Source organism: Polistes dominula, unplaced genomic scaffold (genome assembly GCF_049000335.1).
Source record: "Polistes dominula isolate Pdom_NZ unplaced genomic scaffold, Pdom_raw_medaka contig_24, whole genome shotgun sequence".
NCBI lineage: Eukaryota > Metazoa > Arthropoda > Insecta > Hymenoptera > Vespidae > Polistes > Polistes dominula.
Genome location: NW_028301150.1, coordinates 6,056,993 through 6,082,097, shown reverse-complemented (window position 1 = coordinate 6,082,097; position 25,105 = coordinate 6,056,993). Strand labels below are relative to the sequence as shown.

The 25,105-nt window shown below is 31.1% G+C and overlaps 1 protein-coding gene across 1 annotated transcript in view; it reads left to right on the top strand.

Annotated features, from left to right (window-relative positions):
• hh (hedgehog signaling protein) overlaps nt 1–24,711 on the top strand; it is a 57,797-nt gene extending 33,086 nt beyond the window's left edge. The window contains exons 2-3 of the mRNA XM_015321199.2: nt 19,570–19,831; nt 21,843–24,711. Of these exons, the coding sequence (XP_015176685.2) occupies nt 19,570–19,831; nt 21,843–22,651 (1,071 nt within the window). The 3' untranslated portion in view covers nt 22,652–24,711. The remainder of the gene's footprint in view (nt 1–19,569; nt 19,832–21,842) is intronic.
• Nucleotides 24,712–25,105: the final 394 nt, after the last annotated feature.

Sequence of the window (25,105 nt, the reverse complement as noted above, 5' to 3'; positions counted from 1 at the left end):
TTTTCATGGATCAAAGGTGTGAAATTATTCCTAAATAAATAGATTGATCACTTTTCTATATAACTATCTTCTATCTATCTATCTATCTATCTATCTATCTATCTATCTATCTATCTATATTTTATTACTTGATACAACACGTTTAGAATTCTTTTTTACTTTTCTTTTTTAATAAAAGGACGACAACATGAGAGAAGGGAGGAGGAAAGCTGAAGATTTGATTCCTTAGATCTCATACATTTCTTTTTATTTTTGTTTAAATATTTGCAGTGAACGAATACAAATTTTTGTTTGAAAGTTTATCGATCTAGAAATCAAAACGAAAAGATATTTATTGTAATTCGTGTATAATATTATTATTATTTTGAGTAAAATATTTTTTAAAAATATTTTTTTAAACGAAAGATTATCGTCAACATTTGGCAAGAATATTAATTTGATTTGGGTATAAAATTACTTATTTAACCTTAGTACAGGATTTTTATTAACCATTACGTACCGTAATTGGCAATAATAATTAATAAACAGTAAAAATAAAAATGATAAAATGATTAGACATTTTAGTCATTTTATTGTACATATATTAATATATATGAAGAATGTCAAGAATCAAATGGTTGCCTAACAACAAATACCAACACATACATCGATGAAAGACCGATTATTTGAATTTTTATTCTTATACATTAATATTTCGGACATACACCAAGCGATCATGTGAATTTTTGACATTATCCAATTTTCAATCTTTCACGTTAACATATATACATATGAAAAAGAAAAAGAGAAAGGTATAATATAAGAAAAAAGATCGAGTAGTTGACTGGTTGGCTGACTGGCTTGGTGGTTCACCTACAAACGGGATAACGACTCGATTATTGCTTTACAGTTGGCTGGGGTAACTTCAGCAACGAGTTTATTGCTCAGACGGTGCGTACTTGTAAATATCGCGCTAATGACTTAGCGTACACGTTGTTTCGCGAATGTTAATCTTAATTCCCCGCGACAAGATTCAAAGCTACTGGTTGGTGATGGTGGTGGCTGTACCTAACTACACAACCGTTCCACTACTTTTTCTTTTTCTTCTTCTTCGTCTTCTTCGTCTTCTTCTTTTTCTTCTTTTTCTTTTTCTTCTTCTTCGTCCTCGTCTCTTCTCAACGTCCAACTATACTAACTTCTGCTACCACCACACTACCCGACTTATGGTTTCTCGCCTTTCTCGTTTGCCCGCACGAGCCCGTCAAATTAAATGCACCTCTTATGGTGTATATGGTTGATGTCCGTTAAGCGTTACGGAATCGCATCATTGAAATTTTTATTGACGCGATTAAAATTCTATCTTATTGCACGTGTTATATTCTTCTCCTTCTTTTCCTTCTCCTTCTCCTCCTTCTCCTCCTCCACCTCCTCATGTTCCTATTCCACCTATTTACAATATATCATGTTATAGAAGAGAAATGATCTTTATTCTTTGACAAGAAATAATGTGATTGACAACGAACGACAGAAAGAGTCTTAGAAAGATAAAGAGAGAGAGAAAGAGAGAGAGAGAAAGATCTAGGAAAAAAAATAGGAATGGGAACAAAAAAAAATGTTGTGATAGAAACTACCAGAAGAGATTATTTTTCTTTTTCCCATTTTATCCGTGTAAATGAGAAAACAAAATATTTGTTTTCTTCCTCACCCTTCCGTCTATCTGCCATTTTTTTTCTTATTTTTCTTATTTCTTATCTTGTAAAAAGGAAAGGAAAGATTTGGGCCCTGCTCGAAATATCAACACAAAAATATCGATCCTTTTTCTTTACATCTTTCTACTTCTTCTTATTTTTCTTTTTTTTTTTTTCAACCTGCACTTGTTAAAATCCAATAAAAATATTTTAATCTTTTCTTCGTTATTTTAGTCGTTGTAGAAAAATTTTTTCAAACATCACTTTTTCGCTATCCTTATTTCTCTCATATCATTTTTATTGCTGAATATCTAAATATAAATGGTAAACACAATATTATGTTCCTTTTACTACCTTTGTCTTAAAAAAAAAAAAACCAAAAAAAAAAAAAAAGAAAGGGACAAAGGAAAACAAAAGGAATATACTTGGACTCACTCAGAAGAGGAAGAAGAAAAGGGAAAAAAGATAAAAATGTTGATTTTTTCCTATTTCAACCTCCCCCCACCCTTCCCTTTTCCGAGTGACACGTTATTAAAAAACAATGTCAATATTTTTCTTTGTAGATCAATTTTATTTGAAGAGAAAAAGGAAAACAAGGAAAGAAAGGAGAGACAGAACAAAAACAATTCTTTAATCGAACTATCGACGAACGTAATTTACGTTAATGAGTTTGATTTCTCATGCACCAATAACGTATAGCATTTCGTTACGAAAAAAAAGAAAAACAAAACTTTTGTTTTTTTATTACATGCCTCATATATCCATCCATTTATTCGTTGCACCGAAAATTTAATGTCAACAACCGTTATAGCCCCCACCTCCCCAGTTCCTTCCGTGGTCGATTTTCACGTTTAACGAAGAAACTATGATAAAAATGAACACAAGAGGTAGGAGAATGAGGTAGGGAGAAGTAAAGACAGGCGACGAAAGGAAAAAAAGCATCTCGACTCAACGCTACGGCTAAGTAAGAAAAAGGTGTTTTATTTGCTTAAAAGAAGAAAAAAGAAAAAAAAAAGAAAACCGAAGAAAAAAAAATCACTTCTCTTGTATGTTGTACAAATACCAAACGTAGCAACAGGTGGTGACTGCCCTTTGGTGGTGATGGTGATGGTAGTGGTGATGGTGGTGGTTTAGGTTTACCGGTTCAGCCATTCGGTTTTATTCATGACTTTGAAGGACCGTGGTAGAGAAGGTAAGAGAGAGAGAGAGATAGAGAGAGAGAGAGAAAAGAATACTCGCATTTACAAATCTACATCGAAGGGAACCCCCCTGTACCCCACTCGAGCCCTTTGAATTCTTTCTTTCGTTCTTTAAACTTTTTCGATCTTTCTCTCTCTCTCTCTCTCTCTCTCTTTCTCTTTTTCTCTCTCACTATTGTATAACGATATTGCAATCGGAATGAACTTTAACGATCGGCTTGTAACACGAGATGCACATTCGTTCGATATTGAAAATAAAAGAAGAAAGATGATAAGGGGTGAGGTGAGGTGGAAAGTTGTGTGGTAGAAAAAAATAACTATGAGAGGGTGGGTAGGAATAGTGGGGGTTGGGGGTGTAAAAAAGGAAGAACGAACGTGAGCAAATGCGACGACGAGTGTGAGGTGGCAAATAAGAAATGGGAAGTATTTTTTCGCGCGGTCTCCCTAATTCCCTTATCGGCTTTTGAGAAGTCCCGATAAAATAAATGGACTTGGCGTGTTATCCTCCGAATTCGTTCGTAAAAGGGATTTTCTCTTTGATCTCTAACCGCGTTATATTTCTTTCGTCCTTCTTTCTTCCTTCTTCCTCTTCTTTTTCTTCTTCTTCTTTTTCTTCTAACTATTCAAGTAATCGTTTACGACTAAAGAACAACAAGGAGAACGTAATCGTAGTTTGAATATAATCGATACGTGATGGGAACTCAAAATAACGCGATGATTCATATTCCACGTTATACGATATCCCTCCTCCACCTCCTCCTCCACCTCCTCTCGACTACGATGATGATCGTTTACACATATATGTATAAACGTGTATGCACGTATCCACTTATGTTTACATGCACACAAGTATAAATAATTTTGTATAAACATACACGAGACGCTAACTAACCGATTTTTATTTATTATTTTGTTTTTTTCTTTGGTTTCGTGTTTTGTAATCGTGTGAAAAAAATGAGAAAGAAAGAAAAACATAATCGGAGGTTATGGTAATAGGGTTAAAGAAGAAAAAGAAGAAGAAAGAGGAGAGAGAAAGAGAGAGAGAGAGAGAGAGAGAAAAAAAGAAACAGTGGATAAGAAAAATGAAAAGATCGTAAATTTTGGAACGATTTATTTTAACTAACGTGAGCTCGTAAAATTTCAACGGTATTCTCTGCGTCTGTCTGTCTGGCTATCTGTCTATCTGTCTATCTGTAGGTTTATACATATTTATGTATGTACGTATTTCCTAATTTTATATATATATATATATATTTTTTTTTTTTTTTTTTAATTTTAAACAAAGAGTTACGCGATCTTTTTCTTCGAAACGAACGGAAATAAACGATGACGAGTATGATTACATTCCATTTCTTTTTTTTTTTTTTTTAATGTAGACGAAAAATCCGACAGGTTTGATTTTTAATTTATCCTGTTGAATTTGTACGACGAAGATTAAACAAATAATTTTTCCTGCTTTTTTTTTATTTCTCGTCGTATTTTATCCTCATAGCTGTAATTATTTTATAACGTATGTATATTAAAAAAAAAGAAATCAAAATGAAATTAAATGATCGAAAACGAACGATTAAATTGCAATACCAACAATTCGTCGAATAAAAGAAAAAAAAGAAAATGTTCTGATCATTATAAACATTTAATTGCGTTTATTAAATCGTCGTGACTTTTGATTTACAAAAATAAAAATAAAAAAATAAATAAAATTATTTAAAGGATAAAAATAATAAAAGATGAATCACAAAAAAGACTACGACGAGTGTGTTCCATCAAATTAATTCGATTCCAATAATCATAATAATATTATTAAAATCATATAAAACATTACCAGCTGAAAATAAAACATACGAGAAAATATTTTTATACACTTGTCAATAAATAATGAAGATTAATTATTAGACGAGTTAGTGTATTAAATCGATATATAAGAAAATTTCGATTAATTCGATATAATAATTACCGTATTAAATTTGTCATAAATAATAACGACTTTCGAATTTCATTTAGATAATAATTCATGGAAATGCACTTAGGGAGGTAAAAATTTATTTACACATATACACACATCATACAACATATATATATATATATATATATATATATATATATATATATATATATACTAGGAATCTTAAACGTTAGGTACGGCTAGTTGCGACTAGAGTTCAATTAGTGCTAATTAGCGTGTCTACCGAGTACGTCGTCGTTGATTGATTTAGTGGACACGTTGTATATCTCGTAAAACCCACCTTCTCTCCCCCCCACACCTCACCCAACCACCTAATCCTTCTCTCTCTCTCTCTTTTCTCTTCCCCCATTACTCTGTGAAATATTTTTCCATCTTTAATCGTGATTTTTCCAGAAAAAATCTTTAAAACATATAAACGTAAACCCCACCCTCACCCCACCTTTCCAAGCTTAAATCTTGTACGTACGTACGTATGTACAGTACGATGATGATTCATAAGCAAGCGAACTTTCGAGTTCCACCCTCGCAATCGTTGCCACGGGAGTAATTACACACACGACAAGATAAATAATCGTCTCCACCTACGCACAATACCACTGTGAGATATTTTCTACTCTTGAACGTATATCCTATTTTGATTTGAAACCACATCATACATATATATACATACATACATATATACATTTTCCCTCTCTCTCTCTTTTTCTAGTACATTAAGGTTTTTTCTTACTTTCTTGTATCTTATGGTTTCATTCTCTCTCTCTCTTTCTCTCTTTTTCTTTCTCTTTCTCTCTTTGGTACGTAAAAGTTTTTTCTTACTTTTCTGTACCTTATGGTTTTCATTCTCTTTCTTTCTTTCTATTTTTTTCTCTCTTTGTATTTTCCTTTCTCTTTTCTAACCACGACAAGATACGTTACGACATATTATATGGTCATAGACGATTCTCGAAACCATAATTATCCTTGGCTCTTTACGCTACTTCCATAAATATGCTTGTACACAGTTACTACGTTCTCGATAAATTTTAAGAGAGAGAGAGAGAGAGAGAGAGAGAGAGAGAGAGAGAGAGAGAGAGAGTAACTTGGTCTCGCGATTAAATACCAATTAGAAATGAGTGTCTAGCTCTTGCTACTGTCACCTTAGAAAATAAATTGCCAGTACTTTGTTCCGTAATTATTTTTGTCAAATTTAATTACATACTTATATAAATATGTAATTATAAGTATAAAAATGTAATTTTGAAATTATTATAAATATTTGAAAATGCGTATATGTGGGAAACATAAAAATATATATTCTCGGTATACAGCTTTTATGACTTAAAAAAAACACAAATAAACAAACAAGAATTCCTATATTCTTTTACCATAAGCTAATAACGAATATCAATGAAAATTAAAAAAAAAAACTTTTCTTCCTTATATATATATAGTAAAAATTTGTAGAAATAATTTATTTACGAAAGAGATTAAAAAGTAGAAATACAATTCATTTTCGTTGAAAATTTTTTAAAAGTTGATTGACATAATATCGACGTAAACATAAATCGTTTAAAAATACATTTTAAACATAATCGTTCAAAATTTCACTTTATACAACGACACACACATACCAAACATAATATAATCTATTCAAATTATATTTTATATCTTCGTTATATTCTTTTTTATTATTTTCTTTTCTTTTTAAATCAAACAACAATCATCGTTAGTTCAATAACCAAATTAATCGTTACACGAATAACTTACTCGTCGAGTTTATTTATCTCATAAGCTAAACGATATACGTAATCCTTACTGCAAGCAAACAAACAAACAAAACAAAATAAATAAAGAAGACAAACAAACTTGTTGCATTTACAATCTCGAAATATCGTACAGCTTATCGATGAATACTCTCTCTCTCTCTCTTTCTCTCTCTCTCTCTCTCTCTCTCTACTCGCCATCGAGGCGATTAATCGAACTCGACGCGAATTATCGAACGCGTAATCGTAGCACGTTTGTTCATGCTCGAACACTATAATGCCTGACAGTAACTGTTACTACCTGACAGCTGACATCTTAATTGCTCGTAGACGTGTTTGTGCTTACTCTCATCGTTAATGGGAGGGGGGCAGGAATAGGGGGAAAGGGGGTGAACGAAGGAAGAAAAAGTCGTCGTTGTCATGAAAATACTGGTTGTTAGTTTATTAAAATGTTTTGAATCGTTAAAAAAAGGAAAGTGTCGATAAATCCTCGTAACTATAAGGGAATGCAACACGCATAAGAAAAATTATATACGATCGAATAAAATTTCAAATTAATAAGGATATACTATACTCGTGAATTAAGCTTCGATAAATTTCAGCATTAAATAATATTTTTTCATTTCAATTATGTCTGAGTAAATATGTTAAATATTTGCATTTTTTAAAAATAATTCCTTATTTTGTTGTGATATTACAGGTACGGTCGTCGTTAGCTGTACATTATTGTTTTGTTTTAAAAATGTGTGTTATTAAAAATAATATGATTAATATATTTCAATTATTTGTATATTTATATTAAATAATTAGATCGTGGTAAGAATATTTATATTATTTTTATATGCCAAATGAAACTTTGATTGGATCAAAACCGATTACGGTAATTTTCTTGCACACATTTTTATTAAATTAATTATATTTTAAATATAATTGAATTTATAATTTATATTAGTATAATTTTGTATACATGATCATACTATAAATAACTGATTACTTAATATTCTTTTAAAGATAGAGAAAAGATAGGAATTAAATTCTAGAGAAGGTTAACATGATTTAATCAAATCGAAATTTAACAAAAAGAAATAGAGAGACCTTTTTGAAAGGTTAGCAAAGTATTATTTGTATTCTAGGATAAGTTCATCGAACTAAGAATCGACACGAATCAAGGTCTACCAAAATTATTCCATCTTCTTTTCTGTTAATCCAAACTACTTCGAATATACCGCGATAGTTTGCTTTTACGAGTTGAAAAGATCTAATTCAGACTACCATGCCTCTTTTATTTTCCACGGTGCTAGCAATAACAAATCTGTTAACACTATTTGATAGAGAAACATCTGTTTCCGCTGATAAGATATTTCAAAACATAGAACCAATTTAAACTTTTAATTATTGTTACTATTAATTAATTAATTTATTTGTTTAAATCTCACCCCTCACTTTTTCGAATAAATTTATGTTTCTTTCAATTATACTGCTGTTTCTATTATCAAATATGGAGAGTGTGTTATTAATAATAATTTATAAAATAAATATATTATAACATCAATATATAACGGAAGGGTATTATTAATTTTGTTTGTAAAATAATCGGATTAAGTTTAATCGATAGTTAGTTGTTTAATATACGCAAAGCTATTTATATTTCGTGTAATACAAAATAACTCGTGTCTAACTATCATTACTATTATTATTATTATGTAACTGTTTGCACCTTTCTCTAATGAAAAATGTTCATTCGCGAGTTATGATTAATTAAACGAAGATTTATATCACCGTCATTTGTCATTAACGATAATATTTTATAAATATTATTAATCTGTCAAAAAAAACATAACCGCATAGATAATTTTTGCGTACAATTTATTTACATTTGGACGTTTACGTATAAATACGTAAAAATGATGTTTATCGGTTGTTAAAAGTTACACAAAAGTATTAAAAGAACCGTTCATCTTCTTCTTCTTCTTCTTTTTCTTCTTTTTCTTCTTGACATACTCAACTCAAATGAACGAAATGTGACGTTAAATTAGCATTGTAAAAAAAAGGAAAAAAATGTTTTCCTCGACAGTTGGAATTATATAATGTAACTTGTGAATCTCTTAGTTTCTTAACGTCCATTAAAGTTTAAAGGAGAAACGATTAATCCATTTACGAGCCGCGACGTTCCCTCGTAACTTCTATTTTCATTCACTTCCAGTCATGGTTAACGGCCAATAAAACAAGATGATTATACAAGAGGAGAGAAATAATGCAATACCGAAAGGGACACGCGTACAATTACTACTACTACTACTAAGATGACGTGTTTCGCAGTTTGCTTTATGCGAACATTTATTTATTGTCACGAGGAATATAAATTTTCACTCGAAATAAAAAGATGAAGATGAAGATGAAGAAGAAAATAATACGTTATATGTGAGAATAGAATAGCTTTTGACGGCTTTTTATCGTTTTTCGATAAAACCATTGGTTTAAAAGTTTCATTGTTGATTAGAAAATAATACTTCAGAAATGTTTTGTAGTTCTACTTTCAAAAAACAAAAAAAAAACAAAAAAATTATTAAAAATTTTTTTAACATTGGAGAGAATAATTTTCGATAAAATTATTTAAGTCGGGAGTCGTCTATACTGATAGAAATTCTTTTAACAAATTCTTGTAAAAAAATACCAAAACAAAAAAAAAAGCAAACAACAAAATGCAATTCCCTATAAATAAGAATTGATCCAAGAAAAAAATACCAACGAAATAAAATCAATTGTAATATTAGGTTCTAAAATAATATTAATTACGATATATATATATATAAACAGAAACCATTATAAGTATTAAATAATTATTTACTTTAAAAATGATCATTATCAGCTGTTCGATAAAAAAAAGAAATACAAAATAAAAAAAATTCAACATACTTATATATAGAGTACAATACATAAGATACATACCCACCCCTAAGTATACCGAAACGGATCCTATAATTTTCTAATATATATATTTTATATTTTTTTATATAAATATATAAATATTTAATTATTTTAAAAATAATCGCTATAAGCCGTTAAATAAGAAACATAAAAAAGAAAAATTAAAAAAAAAACATTCTAGTATACTACAATACAATACATACATTGCATACCTACCCCTAAGTATACCGAAACGGATCCTATAATTTTCTAATTTCGAAGGGCACGTGACAAGGTACGTCGTCGGTGTCACGTGTCGGTGGACGACGTCGAAGGGACGATTAAAAGCTCGTTAGGTCGGACGTGCACCGGGCATTCCAGCGGCCCATCTTAAGATTTAAGGGCCTTCCTCACGGAACAAGAAAGAAAGAAAGAGAAAGGTATATATATAAAGAGAGAAGGAGAGAGAGAAAGCTTTGCCCTTTTCTACGAGATGTAGAAGAGCTCTTTTCGAAGGGCTTTTAAAAGAGGGAGACTTCTTTTTACTTGAGAAAAGACTTCTCTACTTCTCTTGGATACCCTTTGGAAGAGATAGGATCAGGCATTGCTGCTGCTGCTTTTGCTGCTGCTGCATCCTACGGGATGGTCCGTGTCTTCTCGTGAACTAAAAGAGAAAGAGAAAAAGACATGCGGTATCTAATCTGGCCACTTTCGGAGCCGCGGGTAGCCGTGTTTTGGCCGGGGATCGTGTTAAGGGGATTTACATTCATTTCGATCCTAATAACCCGATCCCTCGGATCCTGATTTGGAACATGATATCCGCCCTCCCGCTTTATACACGTGACTTTCCTCCTTTTTTCCTCTTCTTCTCTCTCTCTCTTCCTTCCATTCTTTCTTTTCTTTTCTTTCCTTTTCTTTTCTTTTCTTTTCTTTCTTGTCGAGAAGAAGGAACTTGACTACTACCATCTCTTCTTTCCCCCCTCTTACCTCTTCTGAATAATAACAAACACCCAGCGCCTCCGAAAGAATTCTTTTCTCTTACTTTCTCTTTCTCTCTTTTGTCTTTCTCTTTCTATCGTTTTTTTTTCTTTTTTTGTTTCTTTTCAAAGAATATACAAGACATAACCTAGAAGAGTTAACGGACCGTTGTTAGAGAAACTCACAAGAAGCGTACAAGCTTAACAGACTGTTGTGACTATCTTATTCTTTAGCATTGTACTTACTGGAAATCTTTCGTACTTAATTAATTTACGTATTCAACATCAAGGAGGATTCTTAAGTGTTGATCGTCTTTTTTTTTCTTCTTCTTCTTCTTCTCCTTCTGAGACACTCGACTTTGAATCATTCTCGCTAGTTCGATGCGAGTAATCGTCGTTTCCTTCGTGTTTCAGTCCATTGAAAAATTTCAAAAGAAATGAAGAGAAGAAATAAAAAAAAAAGTAGAAAAAAAATAGAAAGAAAAACATAGAAATAGAGAGAAAGAGAAAAGAAATGATGAATGAATACGCAATGACGTATAAAAACTATAAAGAACATGAGAAAGTCTCTGTTGTAAATAGAAAGAAAGGATGATATTGAAGAAAATTAGCAATGATGAGAACAACGACAAGCAAAAGGACAAGAAGAACGATCTTATTTTCGTTTTACATAATTTCTTTCCTTTCTTTCTTTCTTCCTTTCTTTCTTTTCTTCTTTCTTTTGAAGAGAAAAGAAGTCGGCAGGCACGCTCCAACTTTGACTGAAAGTGTCAGTGTAATGTACCGTAACGATATCGGACTCGGCGTTTCGATAAAATGAACTTGAAGAGAAACGAGATAATATGAAAGGAAAGAGAATGTTGAATAACAAAGAGAAAGAATGAGAAAGAATGATAATAAGGAAGAAGAGGAAGCGACGAGGCGTGTGCTGATCGCCTTCATCACTTTGAAGAGGGTAAAAAAAAGAAAGATAGGATAAGACGAAATGAGATAGAAAAATTAAAAGACAGAGACAAAGATGATTATGATGATCATGATAATCATAATAATAATGATGATGATGATGATGATGATTATCAGATATTTGAGATCAATACCAACGAGTGAATCCTGTCACTGACGTGCCATCTATTCAAAACAACATGTTTCATTGGTATCTATCTACCTATCTATATTTATCTTTCTTATTTTACCTCCGATCTTTTTTTATCTTGCTAAATAAATATTCTTGGTAGTTCTTTTCGTCCATTATTAATCTGTTCTCATAGAAAAAGATGGGAAAAGTATCGTTTCTCGGTTGCAATTTTGATATATTTTCGTTGCAATATTTTCAACGTTTTTATCTATCACTGTATCAAACTTTATCCTATTTTTCTTTTTCTAAGTCTAGCCAGTTATAGATGTATATAGGTATATATATCGTAATAAGGATGTAATTTGATCTTCTCGAAGATACATGTCAAACCATCGCAACTTTAGATTTTTCAGAAAGATATTTTTCTATTTTCTTCGTTTTGATCTATCATTGTCATAGTCATCGTCATAGTCATCATCAAGTGTAATAATATCATCCAGTATTTTTTAAATCTCTGATGATAAGTTTTATTTTATATACTCGATTAATGATAATTCGATCAGCATGCTAAAACTGGGGTGCAGATGAAAATAATGGTGGAGATGAAAATTTGCGAATGATATTAAAATTGTTAAAAAAGTAACATAAGTAGATGACGTTTCGTTAATTTATGTATATCTATATATATGTATATGTTAAAAGTATGAGGAAAGAAATATATGGAAATGAAGATGAGAGAAGAACCGTGAGATAGGTCATCCTCTGGTGGACCGGGGATCGCTCTTCAGTTATGGTCCGGGACCTTCTAGAGAGCTCGACAAACACTCGATGCATCTCCTCGTACACGAATCTTTCTCAAAACACGGCCCTCATTGTTGTCGTGTCATCTCTCCCTTTAGTCCGGCCATTGTCCTTGGATGTATACCGTGTATTGGTGGCACACCGATGTAATTTTTTTTTTTTATCAGAAACGTCGGAAGTTCTTTACAATTATCTTTATCAACGAACATTTTTACAATAATTTCTAATCTGTAACAAAAAAAAAAGAATATTACGTGTCTAAATAATATTTTAGGATTTCCATGTTATTTAGATGGTCTTATTATCCAAATTATCGTTCATGTTTTAATTATTATTTTTATTAAAATTAATATCATTCGCGAGTGTAACTATAATTATATTATTTTATCTTTATTATATTATTCGATTAAAATATTTTACTTGAATTTCTTTTACTATTTTTCTTTTTTTCTTTCGATACAACATCACGCATAAATAGGATTGAAAAATTAGCGATAAAAGTATCGCGTTATTGGTTTATTTCTTTTAGTTATAAGTTAAAAAATTTGATCGTTGTTACAATATCGATTCTAATAGGTGTAAGATGTAATCGTTTCTCGATTAGCCGGAAGTGATAGCTTCTTGGAAGATAAATCAGCGGACGTCAAAACGATTTATTTCGGAGCACATGCTTAATGGGTTCACGTTGAAGAGGGGGGAATATCGAGATCAGCATAGATAGATAAATAGATAGATAAATAAATAGATAAATAAATAGATAGAAGGACAGATATAGAAAAGAAGTGTGTTCATTTTTTCAATTCCCGAATGTGGTTTACGTGAGAAAGAGAAGAAGTGGGGAAAGGAGGAGGATGGAAAGTAAAGTAAAGTGGGGTGGGGAGCACAAAAAAAAAGAAGAAAGAAAAAAGAGAGAGGGAGAGACAGAAAGAGAAAAAAGAGCGTTGAAACAAGAAGAATTAAAGAAAAGGTTGGGAAGGGGGTAGGGTGTGGGGTAGGGGGATTTGGAGAGCCGCCTGGCAGCGAAGGTAAAACTGACCAAGGTAGTAGAAGATGAAGAAGAAGAAGGAAGTGGAGGAAGAGGAAGAGGAAGAGGAGGTGGTGGTTGAGGAGGAGGTGGACTTGAGAAGAAACCGGCGGGGGCGGGGCTCCATCTTCGGATGCTGAGATGGAGCCCAGTCCTGTTTCACCATCTTCCTTCACATCAGGACCCAACCCCCTTCTTTGAGTCTCTAGAAGGTGGCTCATCTTCTTCTCTGTACTTCTATCTTCCTTCTTCTTTTTCATCTTCTTAATTTTTCTTTCTTTTCTCCTCTTGTTTTACTCATCTTGACCTTTTAACCCTGCCCCGACGTATTTAACTTTTCATCTCGTGCGAGAGATCTCTTCTATTCTCCTTTGTTCGCGTCTGCTTAAAGAGATTTCAATAAATTTATATTCGAATATTAAAGAGAGAGAGAGAGAGAGGAAGAGTGATTAAAATAATACTATATTATTAATATATACTAATAAATTATGTAGACTAATTTAAATTATTTTGTAATAATAGTTTTGTTTTTTTTTTACCTAGAAATTAAATCAATTATATATCTTGTATGTAATAATTTTAATAATATAATTTGTGATTTCATATCTTATAAATTATTATATACATTTTTAATATATTTTATATTTTTATGAAAAATATATCAAAATTACTCATTGATAAATCAAATTCTGCTATAAGAATTTTAAATAGTTTCAATTAAACACTGCACAATATTAGTTATTGGCTAATCAAATACTATATTATATTTCACAATGTCGTATCTATCATAGTCATAATACATGAACCATTTATATTGACAGCGACCTAAATTCATTTTTATTTTTTCTACCAAATTTTTTTTACAACAGTTCATTTCCAATTGTAACAGTTATTACTAAATGTTATTACTAACAATATTACCATAACTTAACCATATAATATTACTAATCTATATTTTATATTAAACAATTTTCTCCATTATTTCAAATCCAATATTAACACAAAATATTATCTCTATTATTATTACATTACTATATTTATATAAGAATAAAAAGGAAGAGAAGTTGATAAATTAATTTACTTCTTATTGTATATTTAAATAACTAATTTCTACGTATATGAAGGATGATTTCTATTTGAACTAACGAAGAATGAGAAAAAATGATTGAGTGAATGAGTGGATAAGAAAATAAGACGAGAAGTAAAGAAAAGAGAGAAAGGAAAAAAAAAAGAAAGAGAAAGACAGAAAGGAAGAGAGAGAGAGATCATTGATCAAGCAGGTGAATCGAGAAGACGCGACAATTAACAGCCGTTTACCGTGTGCGATAAGATATGTAAACGAGGTGTAAGTGATAGAGGATCGGTAATTAGGAGGTATCGCGCCGAGGTACGATGGAGAGGAGATAACACGTATGTTGCATGTACAAGATGGTTGAGAAATGGTCGAAGAGGGGTTAGGTGGATGGTGAGGGGGAGGGAGGAGGTAGGGAAGAGGTGAAGGAAGAGAAGAAGGCATCATATACGCGACGAGTACATCACTCACCGGAACTGGTTTCCTCTTTTCGTCTTTCATAAACGCCTCGAGCAATCCTGGTAGCACCATTATAAACGATAACGAGCCCATAGGGGGACCACTAGCAAAGGTAGAAAGAAAAAGGCCGGCTTTTTCGATATAATAATTTTATTTCTTTTTTACCCCCATTTTTTGCATTTGACAAGACGAAAACTTAAAAAAAGAAAATAAAGGAAAGAAAAGTAAGAAGAAAATTTTTTTTACGTTAGTTAGTTGATCTTTTTTTATAGAACGTTTTTTTTTTAAATCACGTAAATTCGAGTCGATTAATTTTATTTTATTATAATAATATAATTTTATTTTATTTTTTATTTTGTCGATAATGAGAAAGATTTTATTGAATTTTTGTTTGTTTTTTTTTTTTTTGAAAGGGGACGGGTTAAATTTAATAGTTAAGAAATTTTGTTTAATTTTATATTTTATATTTTGAACGTATATATATTTATTATCCCTTTGTCTTTTGTGTTTTTATAATTAAATGTTAATTCGTTTTTACGTATTACGATAATTTTGCGTAAATTTATAAATTGGATCTCATGATTTGAATTAATATATTTATAGAATCGTTAAGAGCACATGTACGGAATGTCTTATTAAACTGTTTAAAGATAAAATTTACTTTTTAATTATATCTGTGATAAGCATGGTAATTGGATAATTTAATATGACTCACATACATTTCTCTCATTAAATGATGTAATTTTTTTTCTTATTCTTTTTCTACTACCACTGGTATAAGTATAATTAATTTTTAATTATATATACGAGTATATATATACTCAAGATTATTGAGAAAATATTAATGATACATATAACGATCACGATAATTAATAATCACAATACTAATAATAATTATCACGATATTAATATTAATTATCACTAATAATTATTATGATATTAATTCGATAATTGCTACCAAACTTTATTTCAAATTTTATCTTATTTATTTGTATATTTAATGTTTTCTTTAATTCTTCTTTTCTTCTTCTTCTTCTTCTTTTTTCTTCTTCTTCTTCTTCTTCTTATTATTATTATTATTATTATTATTATTATTGTTATTATTATTATTAATATCACCACCCCCGCATCCTCTCGTTTTCTTTTCTCATTCTTTAATGGATTACAGGCTAGGCCATTTTTCACTGAGAATGGATTTTCATAAGGTCCCGACATTCTCTCTCTCTCTCTCTCTCTCACACTCACTCTCTTTTAAGAGAGAGAAAAGGTACCATGTCTCTCGACTCCGCCAAAATGTTTGTAAATAGATGTAAAGTCTGGGAGGGGCCGAGAGTGCAACCCGCTGCGCGAACAAGGCACCCCATCGTGCACCACAGCCGGTATATCTCTTGGGCCCTTCACCATTCTTTCCTCTCTTTATACCGCGTTCTCTTTCGGGTCCTTTTATACTTTCTCTCTCTCTCTCTTTCTTTCTTCTTTGGCTTCTTTTTTTTTCTTATTCCTCGACTTTCTTCCACCTCCTTTTATTCCCTCTTATCGCATTCTCCACCTTCGTCCCACCCCATTCGTATAACGTTCCCACCGTATGTCAAATATTATACTAACTGATTTCGCACGAGCTCACATTTTTACGTCATTTTCTTAAGATCTTTAAAATACGACGTGGTTATATCATCTCATTTAATCTTAAATCTTTTGTCATTGGTCAAAAATATTTTATATTTGATCATTTGTAATTCTATTTATATTTATATTTTCTTTTTGTTATTTAGCATAAAATTAATATTGTTCTTTAATATACTAAATGTTGTACAAGATCTTTTTATATCATACTAATATAAAAAGAATAATATTAAAATAATTTATAATATCGGTTTAATAGAAGCAACGTTTTTTCAAAATTTCGTTTGAAATCATAAAAATATTACACAATTATCTTCAATACGGGAAAACAAATAATTAATAATTATTCTAAAAAGTAAGAAAACAAACAAAATAAAAGAAGTATTATAGATTTAAAACAATATCTATCAATTGTACACGACTGAATTAGTCAAACTGTATGCGAAAGAAACATTTCAAATTGAATTTGATATAATTGAATCTGAAGAAGAATTAAAAGTATAAAGGGTTCAACTGAAAAGGGTTATGGTAGAAAGAGAAAGGAAAAGAATCAGATGAAAAAAGAAAAAAATAAAGAAAAGAAAGAAAGAAGGAAGGAAGGAAGAAAAAAGGGTGAAAAGAGGAAGGGAGGAAGGGAGGAAGGGAAGAAGGGAGGAAGAAACTGGTCGGTACTCTGTATACAATGTATAGCAAAGACCCGTTCGATATCGCGAACGAGATGGGGTTGACAATGTCCACGAATTTGCGGCTCCACGTTGGCAATTAGCTTCTATTGAGTGAGTCCAGGAAGAAAAAATTGGGGAAGGGGTAGAGGGGGTAAAGGGGGGGACCGGTCGCGGCAACCTTTCCACTTTCGAATCCTCCCCGATGAAAATCCAAGGTGTCTGGTTAAGAAGCAAGCAAAGCAAAGCCCTTCTTACCTATGGCCATGTATGCGTTTGTATACATATATATATATAGGAGATATTTATGTGTGTTAGTGCATAAAAATCGCACGCCTATCGGCTGTCGGATGAATTTCGATCAAGCTTAACGTGAAAGAAACCACTCGGTCTGAAAAATACGAATGAAACTTACCGAACGGTTTCGTTATACATATATACATATATATTTTTTCTTTCGGATATTTTAATGAACTAGAAAAGAACATTTAAAAGTTTTCACGTTTATACGCGACACAAATGGTATAGATCGTATCGCGTTAGTATTTTTTTTCTTTTTTTTTTTTTTCAAATATTTCACAGTCTCCATTGACACCGAGTCAATGGTGAATTTCATGAAGTTGGATTTTTTCCTAACACCTTTAAATGTGTATATATGTATATATTCGTTTTTCTATTGAGTTCTTTTATCTCTTGAGGTTTTACAAGACTCCTTGTATCCCCTTGGTTCATTCATCCGAAACTATGATTTTTCTTTTTTTTTCTCTTACTTTCTCTTTTCTCTCTTGTAAATAGGTCTGGGGAAAAAAGGTTATTGATCCTTTGCTATTATTATTATTATTAGTACCTATTTTATGGGTTTTCATTATTCTCATTGAATGAATTCGGTAGTAGTTGTGTATATACAACAAATAATCAAATTTACGAAATAAAAAAAGAGAAAATAATTTGACAAATCGTTTTGTACTGATTTATAATACCTCAAGATGGAGATAAAGAAAAAGAAAGAAGGAAAATTAAATATCTTCAAGTACCTTTTTTTACCTCCAAATATTTAAGATGAAAAAGGAGCAGGTAGAGGAAAGTTTAATAGAGAGAGAGAGAGAGAGAGAGAGAGAGAGAGAGGGATGTTTTCTTCTTCGAGTTTCTACCTTTTAAACTCACATAGCAAAAGGATGATGGCTTGACCGAGTAATCCATGACACGACGACCGTATTTATACTCCTGTTTGCCCCTTGATTCGCTACGGGGCTTTGAAGGTCCTTAAAGTCCCTTTGAGAAGATCCCGTTCTGTTTCTTCTGTCCAGTCAAAACATGCATTCATTTTCCGTGTCTTCTTGACTCTCAGGGGTGTCTCCTTTTCTTTTTCTTCTTCTTATTCTTCTTCTTCTTCCTCTTCCTCTTCCTCTTCGTATTTATTCCCTTCTACTTTTGCTTCTTCTTTTTCTTCGTAGCAGTGTGGTATTAGTATAAGTATCGTTTTTTTTTCATTGATTTCGGTCTGATATTAGCCTCATATTAGATGAACGATTTTTCCTTTTCCCGTATCCGTCCGCATAAAATCGTTGAACACGGGGGGTTCCCAACCGTGACTTTTTTCCCCTCTTACATCGCTTCAATGATATACCAAAAAAAAAATTAAATCGCTTTAAGTAAAACTTTTTTCCAACAGCGGAATAAATGAAGTTGAAAAAGAAATAGAAATGGTTGGTTCATACAAAGAGTAATGGAAAAAGTGAAAAAGTTATTTTTCAGCATAGAATTCTTTCCGATCTATTTAAAAGGGTTGAGAATTGCCGATTATTCATGGTCTATCCTTTTATTTCATTTTTCTTTTGTCAATATTTAAATTTATATCTATTGAAGCATGAGCTTATGATGTAGAATGCCTATTCTATACACTCACGTATATAATATTAATATTATTATGAATATTTAGTATTTGTCAATTTTTTTCTCCGCTTTTTTTTTATTAATGATCGAATATATATATTTATACTCGATTTTCAATAAATATCAAATTTTTATGTGTCTGTGAATATAATTGTGATATTATTGAAACTTTATCTACCCTCTTTGCTATTCTAAATTTTGAATAAATACAATATATTAAAAGCATACTGAGAAGTATATTATTATTATAATACAAATTATTATTACATTAATTATTTCATATTAAAACATTTTCAACAAATTTTATGTTCTCGAACATATTTATTTGCTATATATCGATAGATATCATTTAAAAATATATGTATATAATAAAAAATACATTAACAATATTTACAATTTATTTGTAAGATATTATGTAAATGAAAAAAGAAAGAAAAAGGCGTAAACACGTAAAATTTTGGTTCACGCATATTAATATGAAATATTTTCAATGTTGCAGAGATGTAAGGAGAAATTGAACACCTTAGCAATCTCGGTAATGAACCAGTGGCCCGGAGTTAAATTGAGAGTTACGGAAGGCTGGGACGAGGAGGGAAAACATGCAACCGATTCCCTCCATTACGAAGGACGAGCCGTAGACGTGACGACGAGTGATCGCGATCGATCAAAATACGGAATGTTAGCGAGACTTGCAGTTGAAGCTGGTTTCGATTGGGTTTATTACGAGTCCAGATCTCATATACACTGTTCCGTTAAATCTGGTTAGTATTTCTTATTAAAATACACTTTTTTCAAGCCCATAAAAACCAATACAATGATAAAGTTACGAGGATTTTCGAGCGCTATTTTGTTTTTTTCTCAAAGACAATCTAAAGCATTAAACTCTCTTACTAGAAACCACGCTAGGAATAATCAAAATTCAAATTTTCTTCATAAATGTTTTTTTTTTTTTTTTTTTTAATGAATAATAATATCGAAAATTGTTCGTATGTATTGTTTGATATATAGATCATTGATTGGTAATATATTTTTGATATACATATATTTTCAAATTTATTATACATTATTCGCGAGTATACACGAAGCGCCGCTAAGCGTTAAAACTGAGAAACATTTTCTGTCTTATCGACTTACTCGCAGATATTGTAGAGTTTAATCTAACATAACATCGACCAAAGGATTCTACTTTTATCCGGTACCCTTTTTTTTTAAGTTTATCCTTAAAAATTAATTGTATTTACTTATATGTTATCTTACGATAATTTGAATGAATTATATTTATCTGATCTTTCTATTTCGGTGAAATAGATGGTCTAACGATTTTTTTTTTCGATTTTTTGACCGACCAAAAAGAATGGAACGATCTTTTAATAAGTATTAACATCTTTTCAAAAGATATGAACCATCGATTTTCATTTCTCTCTCTCTTTCTCTTTCTTTCTTTCTCTTTCTTTCTCCTTTTCCTCAGCCGATAATGCTCACGTCCTCCGTGTCACACGTAAAAGTTTCGTATTACGAAATAAATACCGATAAATCGGGTACCATGGCTGTCCATTCGAATTAAAAGATCGAGCGTAAAAGTAGGCGCGAAATCGATACCAGTCGATGGATCGCGGCCTCGAGGGTCGTTTCAAAACTACAGACAAACGGACAGACAGAAGGAGAGAGAGAGAGATAGAGAGAGAGAGAGAGAGAGAGAGAGAGAGGGAAAATGAAAGAAAAAAAAAAAATGAAGGAAGAAGGTGGTTAGTTCGAAGCGTGACATATTTTCTGGTCTGAACTCTCTCTCTTACTCCTCCTGTTCGTTTTTTTTTCTTTTTTTTCGTCATGATCGAAGGACGATCGGTACTAAAGAGATCGATATCGATTTACCTTATTAGCACCGTTCGAAGATAAAAAAAAAAGGTAATCTTTATTTTGGATCTCTTTCGGGATTGATTTAAAATTATTTTCATCATCATCGTCATCGTCATAAGGATTTACAGGACAATCCCTTATCTTCCATTCTTTCATACATATTTTTGTTCTTTTATAGATCCGATTGAGAACGATCGGAATTCGTTAGAAAAGATATCGATTTTCGGTTACGTATAGGAGAGAGGGGAGATTACGAAAGATTTCCCACGGTAGAAACAACCGGTCTACGGATGTTGCTTGTTATACTCGTCCGCGTCACCGACCTTCCTGATCGGTATTCCTGGGTGTGCGATGGATCCGATTACCTTTTCGAAAAATCGATCCTCTGGAGAAAAAGAGAGAGAGAGAAAGATAAAGAAACTTAAAGCCTTGCGAGATCGCGGTTAATCGAGGCAAAAGTCCGCGAAAAAATGTCATCAAAAGTTCCAGAATTATTTTTTCGATCTCAATTTTCTTCTATCTACATAAAAAAAAAACTAGGTATTAGGGAGACCAAAAAAAGTAATGTCGTTTTTAAATACATTAAAATGCAAACACGAATTTGAAATACACATTGAGTAGATAGGATTCCTAAAATTTGTTTCGTTACCGTTCGATTAAAGCAAACTTTTTAAATGTTTTCAAACTTATTTGATCAAAAATATTTTTTAAATTGAAAAAATATCGTTTTTATAATTGCGAAAAAAATACTAGTCTCGATATATTTGAATTTAAAAATTAATTGTGAAATAATTTGTAAACAATTTCATCTTCGATATATTCTTATCTGATAATCCTTAACGATTTACTACTAGTATTAGATATAAATTAAAATTTGTGTTTATTTAAATGTTTTTTGTTCATTTTTTATTACAGAATCATCATCAGCCGGCAAATCAGGTGGTTGTTTCCCCGGCAAAAGTTACGTCAGAACTGAAAATGGTGTAAGGAAGAGATTGGATGAGATCCAATTAGGCGAACGAGTGGCAGCTATGAATTCTAAGGGTGAATTGATCTATAGCGAGGTTATAGCTTTTTTGGATAAAGCACCGAGGGAAAAACGACAATTCGTTAGAATTCATACGGAATCTGGAAGAACGTTGACCTTGACGCCAGCCCATTTGGTACCGATCAAGGACAAATCAATGATATTTGCTGCCAGAGTTAAAATCGGTGATAAAATTTTAATTGTCGATAACGAGAACGAAGATACTATTACTACTACTAATAATAATAACAATAATATTAACATCGAAATAATGGAAAATCATTTAAACAACAAAGTGTATTCGGGTGGTAATCAACAACATCGTCTTCGTTGGGATCGTGTCATCGAAACTAAATTGGTCCTTGAGATGGGTGTTTTTGCACCACTCACGACTGAAGGAACGCTATTGGTTGATGACGTTATAGCTTCGTGTTACGCGGTTATCGACAGTCAAACATTGGCACATTATTCTTTCTTTCCATTGCGAATTTGGAAAAGATTGGAATCTTTCTTCGTCGAGAGGCCGCCATTTTCGGTTCAAAAAACTGAACCAATAATCGGCCAACAAAGGACTAACAATGAGACTACGAGTATTATTATGGAAGATAATGAAAAAAATATAGGAGTACATTGGTACGCCTCGTTCCTTTACAGTTTTGCATCAACCGTTTTACCAAGTGACATGCTTTACAATTAAAAACGTGGGGAACTAGGGGCGTAGGGGAAAAAGGAAGGAAAAATTGCCAAAATGGCAAATGATATAAAAAAAGGGGAAGTGTGTTATTAACGTAGCTTTTTCTTTTCATTATCGTTTTAACACGTGATTTTAAATCAAAATACATTTTCCTTTATACTTTTTGTGCGTGTACGTTAATATTCCGTGAATGACTTTGATAACTAATTATTGTTCATTTACAATGGGACGAAACATCATTTTTCTTCTCTGAAAGTTAAGTGTTGTGTGGCGGAATACAGTGAACATTTTAATTCAATTCACGGAGTAACTTATAAAATATTAGGACTTTTATAAGTGAATGTAGTAGAGAAAAAGATGCTTTTTTTCAAAGAAAAGCAAAAAGATCGAAATCTTATTTAACGTTTTACGTTCTGGTATATGTTATGTATCATACGAGTATATAATATAAATATCGTTACGTAGTAGCTATTACTTTTAAATACGAATATATATGAAAATGTGTATGCGTGCGATACACATGAGTGTATATGAGTGCGAATGAATAATTAACACTAGAAAAACCGAAACTTTGTAAAAATGAATTCCTTGGGCAATCTAGTGTTAATTAATATTGATCGAATGCATCTTATGTATTTGTATAACGTGTACGAATGTGTAACTATTTGTTAAAGAAAAAGAAGAAGAAGATATATATAATGACGACGAAAAAGATTTAATCGCGAAAATTAAATCTTTTCTTTCTTCTTTTTTCCCATTTATCGTTACGGAAAATTTGGTATTTTCTTTTTTACTCCTCGAGATTTAATCGTTTGTTTCCCCAATAACTCCCCCCATGACCTGTTGTTTTCCCGACATTTTTACGTGTATTATGTGTGATTACGAAGAAGAAGAAAAGAAAGAAAAAAAAGTCAAAAAAAGTCAGGTGGGAGGAAAAAGAATAAAAAAAGAAAATACTGGAACAACAAGTACACATATTGTTGTACATATACATACACATCATATGTACCGTGAAATAGATACATGCGTGTCTGTATTTACGAAACGAAACGTGTTAAAGCATATCACGGTGTTGTAGCGCACGTTATGTTACACTGGTGCTTCGTTAACAAAAAAAACAGGAAACGCGAATCGCGAAAGCTTTATTAAAATAAACATTCTTTACCTATTTTCCCTTGCACGCGTTATTGATCGGACTTTTTCTTTCCATCCTATGTATGGTAATATCAATCGATCGCCATTCATATGAATTATTAGAAAATTATCGAGATAAAACAATGATTATTATTATTATTACTTTTTTTTTCGTTTTTTTTTCTTTCTGTTTACTAGTTTCAATACCGGCCTGTCTATATATATATATATTAGGTTGTAGCTATTAATTGGGTGCCTTTTTGAATATAAATTTAATATTTATTTATTAAAAAAAAATAAATCATATATTCAGCATTTTTTCCGATGATTAACTTCGATTATTCTTTCAAGGTAATTGTTGAATTTCTTGATAAGAGAAAAGAAGATAACACGTTAATTTTGATGTAATCAATTTTTATATCAAGGCGCAGAATTTAATTAGCACACCTAATGGTGTTACCGTTAAAACTGAAAGTCTTGTTAATTCATAAAATAACTATACTCGCTAGTTAAAGTATTAAAGTATACAGAATTACATACTATAACTATGTAATATAAGAATTAACGAGGTGCGAGTAATTATAAAGTACAAAATTGAAATTTGATTCGTAGATTAAATCCGATAAAACAGAACATTAGTTTTCAAAACAAAGGAACAGAATAAGAACGAATAACAACGACCATTGTTATAGAAAAAGAAAAGCAAACTTTAAAGATTGATCAAATTTCAATTACAATACTTTAATTACTCGCCTTTAATGAATTCATTTATTACCCAAGTTATGTAATAAAACAATTAGTTAAAGTGTATAATAATATTCTTTTTATATGCTTTCTTTCAAAACGTCTTATTTATTTCACGTGTTATCTTGCTATTTTATGAATAAGCTGAATTATACAATTTAACGGTAACAAACATATATATATATATCGATGACCCTTCTTTAAATTATCTAAATAAAAGAAATATATATTAATTTTATTATTAATATTATTATTATATATTATTTCCAATAAATATTTTCCAATTGTATTATTATTAATATCTTTATTATTATTATTGCGATTAATATTACTATTAATATTATTATAAGTAATATTTTATTTGTGTACGTAGCAAGAAGGAGATAAATTATAAACGATGTATATATAACACAATACACGCAATCGATAATAAGTTGATTTACACTCGGCCAAAAGAAATGTCACATTTTGTTTGATTTATTTATTCGATTAATCCAATTATCCGAAAGTAGTTCATTATCAAATCCTCGATCCTTTTAAACTTCATTATATTCACTTTCATTTTCTAACCAAAGTAAT